Genomic DNA, 13,113 nt, shown 5'->3' on the forward strand with positions numbered 1-13,113 from the left:
CATAATGAGCATAATGCTCCATTGATGTGAGGGGAATGCAGTCTGTGTGTTAGTCTGCGTGTGTTAGACACACAGGAGAAAAGAACACCCCCAACCTCTATTGGGGAGACTTGAGTTGAAGCCATAGGCCTGTATTGGAGACAGTATATATGGCACAGACAGTGGAGTATGGCACAGACAAGGGGGTATGGCACAAAGCAGGATCAAAGAGTTAGCCAGCTAAATTTCATAATATTCTGAATTAACTTTACATTCCAATTTATAAAGAAAGGTAGACTTGAAATCAAACGACATGGTATAATTGACATTTTTAAACAAATTGGAAAAGCAGTAGTTATGTCTATTTCTGAATGTTTGTCACAGTTAGCTGATTTAGGGCTAGATTAAATCCAGACTGCTGACGATACGCGTTATAGCGCGTGAAATGTAAAGGTCATTTCCAATTGAGCCGACATATGCTGCGTTTACCGTGAATGCAGTCTCCATGAATGCGGAACCATTGCCTTTAAATTTCAATCACGCTATAGTGTGGATCTTCCACGGTCCGGATTTAATCTAGGCTTTAGTGTTCCTGCTTGGGCTACCAGATTAGTTTGTTGCAGACTGACATTTGTTGTCTTGCCAGTTATCTGCATCAACAGGACTTAAGTCAGAGTTGAAACAGAGTGGTTCTATTTGACTCCATGTGGAGTGGAATGGTAGTTCATTTGCACCCATGTATTAGTAGTTCCTTATATGAAGTGCCAAAAAGTTAACTGGTTGTATGATATGTTTTACTGTTTGACGTGGATTCTGGAGTGATGATGTTTTTTGATTAAAGATATGAAACCATCCTCGTTCCTGTCTCTCATTACAGATCTTGGTTGTTGGGCTGCGGTGGCTGACGCACGCACACGCACACACACACTAACAAAAGTAACTACAACAAATTAACTACTTTATTACAGCTCTTTATCCAGAATTTTATTGCAGAAGCCCAAAATCATCACATTTGTTTTACAGGCCATACAGTGAGTCAATGTAACATTTAAACAAGCAGCGGTCTAGTACTTGGCTGTGTGATAGAACTGTAAGAGAAAGCCCTGAATCATCCACATTAAAACTTGTCATCACTATGGCCAAAGCCCCTCCCTGTCTCACCCCTTCCCCATTGCCCCCTCCATTAACCCCCCCTCTTCTCCCCAGCCCATCTGTGGTCCCTCGCTCCATGGGCCATTCCACTTTGTGGGGGGGGGGGGGGGGTTGTTATCTGGCTAGACAGTCTCTAACTGCAGAAATATTAAACAGACTGACTCGTGTTACACAGCAGGACTTGTCTGTGGTCCAAAGGCGAGAGAGAAGAGAGGCCTGGGCTGCATCTCAATACTTTACAGTAAATAGATAAAAATACAGTACCAAATAAGAGAGAGCACCTCACTGATTTGTATCAGCCTTAGATAGTAAAAGTAAACATCAGTCCACCCTATTTATTAATTAGGTTTTACTAATGGTCTTAGACTCAAAACACCAGTGATCATCAAGTTGTATATCGTCAGTGAAATCAAAGCTTTCCCCAGATGTAATTCATTAAGGCAATCACAGAATGCTGCCACACTGTTGAGTTAAATACTACTGGTGTGTAATAGAAAACACTATTGTACACCTTTTCCCAAAAAACACTGACACAAGACAACAGACAGAGCATAATCACAAAGGAGTTTTTAAAATAAGGTGCTTTCTTTTTCTCAAGCTGAGTTGAGCTTTCTCATCATCCTCTTTAGTCAGGGTTTGAGGTTTGTGCCCAAAAACTTCTTTATCAGTCTCCACATGTGGAGACATTTAAAACTTCTCAAAGAAAGAACTCCTAGCACTCTAAAACACTGGCATGACGAAGCCTCTCAAAGGTCATTGAGGCTGAGGTCGGGGGGGCTGTCTGACCCCAACTCCAGGTTTCCATCATCATCATCATCGTCCAGGCCACTTCCTGGTCCTCTGAGGTCATTTCCTGCAGAATGGGAGCTCTGATGTACCCGAGGTACTGCTAGACGAGGAGCTGAAAGAGAGAACCGTCAACATGTGTGTACGTGTACTAGTCCCAAGGGTTTTAGCAGTAGACTAGTGTTCCCGTAAGAAAGATTGGGATCAGACCTCTAAATGTTTCCCAGAGAAATTGAGGCGCATGCGGACAGGATAATTAGATTAGATGATGCCACACACACACTACAGGAAGTGTTTAGGATCCCATCCAAAAACACACGTTTCTCAAACTGCTGACCAGCAGACATGGATGGAGAGGAAATTAGGGATTCTCAGTCCTCTCCTCAGGCAAGCAGAGCTACAGTCAGTCACATAACACCCGTTCAATGGAGGTCACTGGTGTGTGTCTTACATGAACCCACATCCAACTCCAATATCTGAGTGTGCACACACACCTGCAAGCTCATCATTTTCTTTTAATAAAATATTTCAAATGTATAAAAACTACAAGAGTTCCCTCTTCCTTTGTGCTAGATCTATGGCGTGCACACACAAATCAGGTAGGCACGCATGCACACACAGACACACGTACACTGTTAAGCCAGCCTCCTGTTCCTTGGTGAGTCAGACATGTTGTGATGAGTCACTGAAACGGTTAGATCTACAGCCCAAATGTACATGTGTGGTGTGTATTTATTTTATTTATTTCACCTTTATTTAATGGGAGAGGGTTACAACACTTTCTGTTCCTCTGAAACAAACTGGACCCATAATGGGACTCATTCTGCTCCTCACTGACAGGAGCAGTGTGAGTGTGTGAGTATACCTGTGTCTCTATCATCCAGCCAGGACAGGTCATCAGAGCTGACCTCAGCCAGACTGGGGGTGGGACTGAAGTCATCAGAGTCCGAGTCTGGCTCCGCCTTTTGACCCCTGACCTCTTTACGGCGGGAGAAGGCAGCTAATGCTGGAACTGGAGGGGGGGGGGGGGGGGGGGGGGGTTATAGACAAACAGGGTTATACTACTCAGGTGAGTAGATATGTGTGTGTGTCTCTTACCTGCTGTGTGTAGTGTAACAGTAGGTGTGTGTTGTGTGTCTGTCTCTTACCTGCTGTGTGTAGTGTAACAGTAGGTGTGTGATGTCTCTCCCGGAGAATCAGACTCCTGATCTCATCCTTCAGCTCTGATACAGTTATCCTGCAGGACACAGTGATAGCATTTTACACACACACACACACACACACACACACACACACACACACACACACACACACACACACACACACACACACACACACACACACACACACACACACACACACACACCTGATCTGGCGGACCTCCTGCTCTGTGTGTGTGTATTGAGAAACAGTCTTGGCCAGGTCAAAGCTGTGGTTTCTGTAGCTGTCTGTTAGTTCCTCTTGTGTCTGGGGAAAGGCAAAGTATAGAGGTTAGAGGTCGGGAGACAGAGAGAAAACAAGTCACTCAAATTACCTTCTTTAATTATTCAATCGTTAATTTAATTCCTTCATTCATTAATACCTTGCAGCTGTGTTCATACTGCCTCCTCGTCTCTCTGGCCTCCGACTGCTGAAGAAACATGTCCTCCTCCTGCCTCCCTGTCACACACACACACAAATACAAACACACCACCACACACACAATGAAAGAAAAGGAGTAGCAGTAAGCGAGACTGTGCTTGCCCTCTCTACAGCTCTGAGTCTGAGACATGTGTAGTCCTGCAGAAAAACAAACTGAGAACAAGACTGTATGTGAGACTCACTGAGCTGGGTTTTGAGTGTGTCCAACTCTCTCCTCAAATGATCCAACTCCTCCCTTCGCAGCTTAGAGCAGAAACTATAAAAGGACAACAATCAGCTTTCACCAAACCGGTATGGTTCCATACTAAGGGCTAATGGTTGATTTGGTTTTGGGCTACACATAAAATAATGATCACCTGAACCTCACAGGTGAGTAAAACCCCACCCCCTCACCTCTCCTCCAGGTTGCCTTGCGACGTGGCTCTGGTGATGTGCCTTCTCAGAGTGCTGAGCTCACGGCCCACCTCTCTCCTCCACTGCTCCATCCTTCTCTCCACTTCTGGACTCGTCATCCCTGACCCTCTCCTCTCTCCATCCCTTTCTCGTTCCCGCTCTCTCTCCCTCTCCGTCGCCTGCTCTCGCAGCCTGCGAACCTCGTCTGAGAGATAGAAAAATAACACATCTACAATATTCGATCAACAAATCAATCACTCAACCAATCAAGATTGGTATATTGAGCAGTAAATGTTAGTGTTGTGTGATAACGATAGGTGTATGTACCTTGTAGTGCCTGTATGTGGCGCTGCTGAGAGTGTCTCGCTCTGTCCATGTCATGAAGACTTTGGGTCAGAGACTCTATGGCCTGGCAACCATTAGAACAAAAAGAGTAGGAGTAAGAAGAAATTAGCTAAAATGTAGGGCTATTTATGCACCTTTTATGTAATAAAAATGATAGTTATACATGAACACACGTATGAGCACACGCACGGACCTGGCTCTGGATCTGCAGTTGTGATTGGACGGCTGCCAGGTCTGCCCACTGCACAGCGGAGGAGGGAGGGGGGAGGAGAGAGATGGAGGACTCGGGGAGAGGGGGGAGACGAGGGAGCTCCAAATTTGACACACTAGCCACCTCCCTGACTGGATAGAGATCTACTAAGTGAGCGAGAGACAGAGAGCAGGAGCAGAAAAAGAGGGGGAATCACCAACAGAGAAAGTGTGTCACAGTCAGCCATCTTAGAGACCACAGAGATCTCCCCTCACCTTCTCTTCCTTTTGGATAATTCCCTGGCGTGGTCAGTCTCTCCTGGGGAAACATGAACCCCGTCAGCACACAGTGGGGAAAGTACATATGGTATTTATGAACTTCAATGTTTCTATCATATACTGTAAAACTAGAATCTAGCTAACTGCTAAGAATTAGCAGTCAACTCTTCTGATGAAGCCCATGGTAATGCACTGCCACGTATGCATAATTATGTTATAGTGCCATCTACTGGCTACTCACCCTCATCTTGGCAACGCTGCCATCAGCTGCTGAGAGGATGGAGCTCAGCTGGTTGTCCCAGTTCATCTCAGTCAGGGCTGCTCTACTCAAACCATAGGACAAGGATGCCAAGACCGATGTCTGAGTATTTATGGAACAAAAGTTAAAGCACTTGCCCTCTACCTGCAGGGTATCTTTTCCATGCTCTAAATCCCTACACAATCCAGTATTCATTCATGTGTTCCTCTGCCCAAATCTCCACCGTCAACTTTTTAATCTCAACAAGTTAAGTTTTATTGTACACAAGTACAGTGAAATGCCTTTATTGCCCTTTCCCAACAATGAAGTAATCAATATCAGTAGTACTATAAAAAAAAAAAATGTAAAACAAGCAAAATGATAAACAAATAAACGAAATGAATATGGTACACGCATGAGATTAGCCATTACATTGGCCAGTATTTTATAACGAACGTGTGATGCTGTAACTCTAGACGAGTTGGTTGGTTGCTGAATGATGATGAAGTGGCTAACACAAATCAATGACACTTCATTGACATATGAGTTTACACAGCTAACAGTCGCTAGCTAAGTACCGTTGCAGGTGGCTTTTGTTTTGGGCTTGCCTTTGTGTTGTTGCTAACGTTGCGTTCGAATTTGAAAGTCATGAGCATTGTTTGCAATGAATTATTGACTGGCTAGCTAACATTCACCCTAGTGATTTGTTTATACATTGAACACGATGGCGACGTTCACATTACTGTTGATTTGCCCCTGGCACCAAGTACTCAAAATCACAAATCAAGCAGTGCATGAACAGAAAGCTGGCTAAATGTCGATATTTCAGCGATGGATGAAACAATTCAAAGTTTGGTTAACATTACAGAACATCACGTCCTCATTTGTAAATATACATTATTAAACATTGAGCAGAAATGTAAATTATTAGCTAGCTACTTACGTACTGTCCTGTTCCACTTTTAAATCCTCGACAACGTGATTGCGTAGTATATGTTGCCCTAATGGGTTCTGGGTATTGTAGTTAATAGATTCAATTCTTACAACAAGGAAGTAAGAGAGTCACGTGATAGAGAACACTATTTCCCACAATCCAACACATTTAAACATTCAGTGATGGCGCTGCCCACGGTCAATGTGGAAGATGTGAGAAAAGCTTTGAGTAATCATCTGTCAAAGTTGGGGTTTGAAGTTTATCCACTGAAGGTAACGTTAAGGCCGCTGTTACATTCGAGCGATTTGTTAAAAGAATTTGCGTCAAACGTTAAACGTGGCCCTTTTTGCAATATTGTCAGAGAACGTGTCGTCAATTGTTAAACTAGTCAAGTTGACAAGCTCCAATTCAAAGTTCGTACACGCTTTCTCAGCCATGCCTTGTTCATATGAAAATGATAAAAGCTGACCATACTGGACTGTAGTCTGCCAACAGGTTTGGGACTTATGGCACAGGTGATAGTATATCTATCCAATAACGACAGGGTTGTTGAAACGTGTCCCTTCCTGGCTGTTCCCCCTTAATCGCTACAAAAGTTACCCACCTTTTTATTCTTTGTTGTGCATGTGTTCCCAGATTGGCTGGTACAATGTAGTCCTGTCCCCCTCTCTCCATCTGTCCTACCCTGATGACACCCTGGGAGCGGTGGTGCTCAGCACTCCAGCCATGTTTGAACAGGCCTTCCTGCCCTTCATAGAGAGCAGGGACTGGAAGGGGGTGTCTGCAGACCCCATAGACCAGTGTGTCAAACACTGCATCAACAACACAGTCTCTGAGGTGGGTGGGTGTGGGTGTGGGTGGGGGCAACCAGTGCATCATTCACTGCATTAACACCTAGGGTGTTGATGGAGTGATGTTGAAAAACGTTTTGAAACAGTTTACTCCAAAAGGAAAATGTTTTGCAACAAAAATAGTTTGTATTGGAAAAAATTCAGGTAGGTCCCTCCCCGTTTCGTTCCGTTTACTCTGTTTGCTTCCGTGTGGTTGTTATTAAACAGATTTCGTTACAAGACTTAATTAATACACACACCCCTGTGCCACACTTCACATCAATCGCCCCCCTCCCCCCATCTCTCTCTCCCCCTCCTGTAGTGTTTTCCAGGTGTGAAGGTAGATGTGAGTTATGACTATGAGATGCTGCCCAGCAGGAAGCCCAAGTTCCTGGCCCAGAGCGCTGCCCATGTGGCGGGTGCTGTGTACTACTACCAACGCTCCGACATACCTGACCACCCCTGGGGGGAGAAGGTGAGTGAGGGGTCCAAAGGGGTTATTCAGTAATTCATTTACTAATAAATTGATAAATAGGGTGCTGTATGTTCTTTGGTTCACAGATGGACAGTCATTTGTATTACTTATAAAACTATTTATACTACCCCTTTGTCTTCCTCTCCCCCCCTCCCTTCCTCTTGTCACCTCTACAGAAGATGTTTGGTGTGTGTATACACCCGCGTCTGGGGGGCTGGTTTGCTATCAGAGCTATGTTAGTGTTTGTTGGGTCTGAGGTGGGTTCGGAGCTGCAGCAGACAGCTCCTCCAGACTGTGTTCCTGCCAGGGAGAGTAGGATACAGCTACTGGAGGACTTCAACCTCAGATGGCAGGTAGGATTCACACTATAAACTATAGTAATAACTATTGATCAATAATATGGTTGGCAGATAGCCCTGCTACAATATACTGGATTAATAAGTATAGATCAACAATAAGGATAGCATGGCAGGTAGGTCTGCAACTATATACTGTTGCAGTCTCTATATCAATAATGGGTGCAAATGATGCATATATTAATACATATAATTATGTATGATTCATTTAAACAGGGTAAAGATAGATAGATATATAATCTATGTTGACAGGACTGGAGTTACAGAGATATCGTCCCCCCGGTCCAAACCTATTCCCAGAAACAGAGAGAATACTTCTCCACCCCACCAGCCCAGCGTCTAGACCTGCTCACAGACTGGGGTTACCTGACAGGGGGAGAAGAGGACAACACACAGGAGAACTGACAGATGATAACAGTGAGAGGAGACGCTACAGTTAGACTTGGCTGGCTCTGAAGTAACTGACTCTCAGGGATCTTCTGGTATGGTTTGAGGCCATTTTGGACATGCAATCCCTACATGCTCATTGGTACTGTGGTCTTTCTGTATTCACAGACAGTGTTCCACTGTGAGAGCTAATGTACTTTATCTGCCTATGAAGCTACTGTAATGTTTAGAGTTAGATGGTAGAGTGAAAAGAGATCTTTCATGGAAAAGCAACAATAGTAAGTTTAAATGTGGTAAAGGAATTAATAAATGCACAAACATTTGTTATTGTTTTGATAATTTCTCAGTTGTACTGTACATTTAGTGAGTTAGTGCCCTCAGGAGGAGACATGAAGTAGTGCGACCTGAGTTTTTGCTCAAAAGAGACTACTGCTATCCTTTATCATCAAACTATTATTTTTATTAAAAATAAATCATTGTTGGAACGACACATTAATCAATTGAATAAATAATGCTCATTCTGCTTTAGCTTTTAGTCAGTAACTCATGACGTTGATGCAAAAGTCCTTCTGAGGATTAGGGTTATGATGATAATGAAGGCTATGTTCTAATCCAGCACAGTAGAGTTCTCCCGTAGTCCATTGATGCCAGGAACAGTCCCACTAGAACAATGTCTCCAAATGTGCCACATCTGGGACGACACACACATGTTAAAGCTTGTGTGTTGTCTTACCTCCTGTGGTCTATACGTGTGCAAACAACCCTACTGAATAGCCACACCAACCCCAGAGTACTGGCCAGATGCTGCGATGCATACTCACAATGGTAAGCACCATTTCATCCCCTGAATATTAATCATCTAGTTAGCATAGTTTACTGAACCACCCTTACTATACGACCTATGCTTTGTGTGTTGTTGAACGTAGTTGTACTCACAGAATGCTGCAGGCCTCCGAGAGCCAAATGGAAAAATACAGTAACATTCATAATGTACTCCCTTTGTTATACACCCTCTTCTCTGGCCAGCACAGCTGTATTCTAGTTGTTAAATACTTTCTGTAGTGCAGCCTTCCTCACTCATTCTCTCTCTTGTGGCTAAGCCCTCTGGTTAGGTTGCCTATAGCAGGGCAGTATGTAATTCATGTGGAGCAAGGTTGAACTGAACTCTACCCGGCATCAATCAAGTTTATTTTATATAGCCCTTCGTACATCAGCTAATATCTCGAAGTGCTGTACAGAAACCCAGCCTAAAACCCCAAACAGCAAGCAATGCAGGTGTAGAAGCACGGTGGCTAGGAAAAACTCCCTAGAAAGGCCAAAACCTAGGAAGAAACCTAGAGAGGAACCAGGCTATGAGGGGTGGCCAGTCCTCTTCTGGCTGTGCCGGGTGGAGATTATAACAGAACTATGCCAAGATGTTCAAAAATGTTCATAAATGACAAGCATGGTCAAATAATAATCAGGAATAAATGTCAGTTGGCTTTTCATAGCCGATCATTAAGAGTTGAAAACAGCAGGTCTGGGACAGGTAGGGGTTCCGTAACCGCAGGCAGAACAGTTGAAACTGGAATAGCAGCAAGGCCAGGCGGACTGGGGACAGCAAGGAGTCATCATGCCCGGTAGTCCTGACGTATGGTCCTAGGGCTCAGGTTCTCAGAGAGAGAAAGAAAGAGAGAACGAGAGAATTAGAGAGAGCATACTTAAATTCACACAGGACACTGGATAAGACAGGAGAAGTACTCCAGGTATAACCAACTGACCCTAGCCCCCCGACACATAAACTACTGCAGCATAAATACTGGAGGCTGAGACAGGAGCGGTCAGGAGACACTGTGGCCCCATCCGAAGATACCCCCGGACAGGGCCAAACAGGAAGGATATAACCCCACCCACTTTGCCAAAGCACAGCCCCGCACCACTAGAGGGATATCTTCAACCACCAACTTACAATCCTGAGACAAGGCCGAGTATAGCCCACAAAGATCTCCACCACAGCACAAACCAAGGGGGGGCGCCAACCCAGACAGGAAGATCACGTCAGTAACTCAACCCACTCAAGTGACGCACCCCTCCTAGGGACGGCATGAAAGAGCACCAGTAAGCCAGTGACTCAGCCCCTGTAATAGGGTTAGAGGCAGAGAATCCCAGTGGAGAGAGGGGAACCGGCCAGGCAGAGACAGCAAGGGCGGTTCGTTGCTCCAGAGCCTTTCCGTTCACCTTCACACTCCTGGGCCAGACTACACTCAATCATATGACCTACTGAAGAGATAAGTCTTCAGTAAAGACTTAAAGGTTGAGACCGAGTCTGCGTCTCTCACATGGGTAGGCAGACTGTTCCATAAAAATTGAGATCTATAGGAGAAAGCCCTGCCTCCCGCTGTTTGCTTAGAAATTCTAGGGACAATTAGGAGGCCTGCGTCTTGTGACCGTAGCGTACGTATAGGTATGTACGGCAGGACCAACTCGGAAAGATAGGTAGGAGCAAGCCCATGTAACGCTTTATAGGTTAACAGTAAAACCTTGAAATCAGCCCTTGCCTTAACAGGAAGCCAGTGTAGGGAAGCTAGCACTGGAGTAATATGATCAAATTTTTTGGTTCTAGTCAGGATTCTAGCAGCCGTATTTAGCACTAACTGAAGTTTATTTAGTGCTTTATCCGGGTAGCCGGAAAGTAGAGCATTGCAGTAGTCTAACCTAGAAGTAACAAATGCATGGATTAATTTTTCTGCATCATTTTTGGACAGAAAATTTCTGATTTTTGCAATGTTACGTAGATGGAAAAAAGCTGTCCTTGAAACAGTCTTGATATGTTCGTCAAAAGAGAGATCAGGGTCAAGAGTAACGCCGAGGTCCTTCACAGTTTTATTTGAGACGACTTTACAACCATCAAGATGAATTGTCAGATTTAACAGAAGATCTCTTTGTTTCTTGGGACCTAGAACAAGCATCTCTGTTTTGTCCGAGTTTAAAAGTAGAAAGTATACCAAAATTGGTTCTGTGAAAGTTCCCAGACCATTCGTTAGGTTGCGGCAAATGTTCTCATAACACAAAAACTGTCCAGTTGTGCTGATGATTATAAAAGGTTTATATAACATTCGCTTGATGTTGAAAGAAAGTTCCCAGGACGTTGCGCACATTTTTTTGCCGCTGTATGTTCTAAAAACTTTACTTGTGCATTGTTATTACATCAACTGGAAAACGTAATGAGAACGTTTGAGGACTGTTCCAGATGTTGTGCACATTAGAGGAGAAAATTCCAAGGGTATTTCATTTAAAACTAACAAAAAAAATGGTTATCAAAACATTCTTAGATCATTCTTGGGATGTTATGATCATAATGTTAGATAAAACGCAAACTAGAACTTAATGGGAATCTTAGCAAATGTCCTGGGAATGTTCCTGGTTTGCTGGGTACATTCTGTCATCCACTGCATTCCATGGCAGTCATCTCAGTTTTAAAGAGCCTTATTACCATCCTTTACAGTACTGCGTGCCAAATCTCTGGGGTGAAAGGTGTGTGCACGCGCACACACACACACTCACCTGCAGTCTAATACTAGTCATCCGAGGTCATTAATGGGTACACAGTCTAGGGTGTGTTTGCTCTGCCATAAATACACCACTGATAGCCCTGACGGATTTGAACCAGGGACTGTAGTGACGCCTCTTGCACTGAGATGAAGTGCCTTAGACCGCTGCGCCACATGAATAAATATATTTCAATGAGTGAAGGCTCCTCAGAGGAGGAATGGGAGGATCATCCTCAGTGAATTTCATAAAAATAGTGAAACATTGAAAAAGGTTATCCTTTTTCTGTAGATACAACCATACCAAATATATCCATGTCACCAAATAATTTATTAAAATACACTGTTTTGCAATGTTCTAGAGTAGCCTCAGCAGCACACTGTAGGATAGTACCATGGTGTAGCCGGAGGACAGCTAGCTTCTGTCCTCCTCTGGGTACATTGACTTCAATACAAAACCTAGAAGGCTCATGGTTCTCACCCCCTTCCATAGACTTACACAGGATATCCTCCAATCTATCAGAGCTCTTGCAACAAACTGACATGTCCACCCAATCAAAAGGTCAGAGAATCAATCTAGTACTGAAAGCATAAGCTACAGCTAGCTAGCACCGCAGTGCATGAAATATGGTGAGTAGTTGACGCACAGATCACCAACCATTTCGAATCCCACCGTACCTTCTCCGCTATGCAATCTGGTTTCCGAGCTGGTCATGGGTGCACCTCAGTCATGCTCAAGGTCCTAAACGATATCATAACCGCCATCGATAAGAGACAATACTGTGCAGCCGTATTCATCGACCTGACCAAGACTTTCGACTCTGTCAATCACCGCATTCTTATCGGCAGACTCAACATCCTTGGTTTCTCAAATGACTGCCTCGCCTGGTTCACCAACTACTTCTCACAGTTCAGTGTGTCAAATCGGAGCGCCTGTTGTCCGGACCTCTGGCGGTCTATATGGGAGTGCCACAGGGTTCAATTCTCAGCCCGACTCTTTTCTCTGTATACATCAATGATGTCGCTCTTGCTGCTGGTGATTCTCTGATCCACCTCTATGCAAACGACACCATTCTGTATACTTCTGGCCCTTCTTTGGACACTGTGTTAACTAATCTCCAGACAAACTTCAATGACTTACAACTCTCCTTCCGTGGCCTCCAATTGCTCTTAAATGCAAGTAAAACTAAGGGCATGCTCTTCAACCGATTTGCTGCCCGCCTGTCCAGCATCACTCCTCTGGACGGTTCTGACTTAGAATATGTGGACAATTACAAATACCTAGGTGTCTGGTTAGACTGTAAACTCTCCTTCCAGACTCACATTAAGCATCTCCAATCCAAAATTACATCTAGAATCGGCTTCCTATTTCGCAACAAAGCATCCTTCACTCATGCTGCCAAACATACCCTCGTAAAACTGACCATCCTACCGATCCTTGACTTCGATGTCATTTACAAAATAGCCTCCAACACTCTACTCAGCAAATTGGATGCAGTTTATCACAGTGCCATCCGTTTTGTCACCAAAGCCCCATATACTACCCACCACTGCGACCTGTATGCTCTCGTTGGCTGATCCTCGCTACATATTAGTCACCAA

General features: G+C 44.3%; 2 protein-coding genes across 3 annotated transcripts; one reads left to right on the forward strand and one right to left on the reverse strand.

Moving 5' to 3' along the window:
• Window positions 1–949: 949 nt before the first annotated feature.
• Window positions 950–5,989, reverse strand: LOC120054505 (RNA-binding protein 25). 2 transcript variants are annotated; one of them, XM_039001936.1, is made up of 12 exons: window positions 5,946–5,989; window positions 5,006–5,125; window positions 4,762–4,804; window positions 4,490–4,650; window positions 4,279–4,360; window positions 3,952–4,156; window positions 3,741–3,814; window positions 3,500–3,576; window positions 3,284–3,384; window positions 3,066–3,154; window positions 2,783–2,929; window positions 950–2,032 (listed from the first exon to the last, which is right to left on the reverse strand). In XM_039001936.1, exons 2-12 carry the CDS (start codon window positions 5,069–5,071, stop codon window positions 1,878–1,880), a joined length of 1,200 nt encoding a protein of 399 aa, XP_038857864.1. In that variant the 5' UTR covers window positions 5,072–5,125; window positions 5,946–5,989; the 3' UTR covers window positions 950–1,877. The 2 variants fall into 2 exon arrangements, with proteins under 2 accessions (XP_038857864.1, XP_038857863.1); XM_039001935.1 differs by having other exon boundaries at window positions 4,490–4,653.
• A 120-nt stretch (window positions 5,990–6,109) lies between these two features.
• Window positions 6,110–8,472, forward strand: mmachc (metabolism of cobalamin associated C). The gene is made up of 5 exons (XM_039001939.1): window positions 6,110–6,208; window positions 6,573–6,773; window positions 7,089–7,241; window positions 7,418–7,594; window positions 7,850–8,472. The coding sequence occupies exons 1-5, from the start codon at window positions 6,119–6,121 to the stop codon at window positions 8,000–8,002; spliced, it is 774 nt and encodes a 257-aa protein (XP_038857867.1). The 5' UTR covers window positions 6,110–6,118; the 3' UTR covers window positions 8,003–8,472.
• The last annotated feature ends 4,641 nt before the right edge of the window (window positions 8,473–13,113 follow it).

This window comes from Salvelinus namaycush, chromosome 10, assembly GCF_016432855.1.
Source record: "Salvelinus namaycush isolate Seneca chromosome 10, SaNama_1.0, whole genome shotgun sequence".
In the NCBI taxonomy this organism is placed as follows: Eukaryota; Metazoa; Chordata; class Actinopteri; order Salmoniformes; family Salmonidae; genus Salvelinus; species Salvelinus namaycush.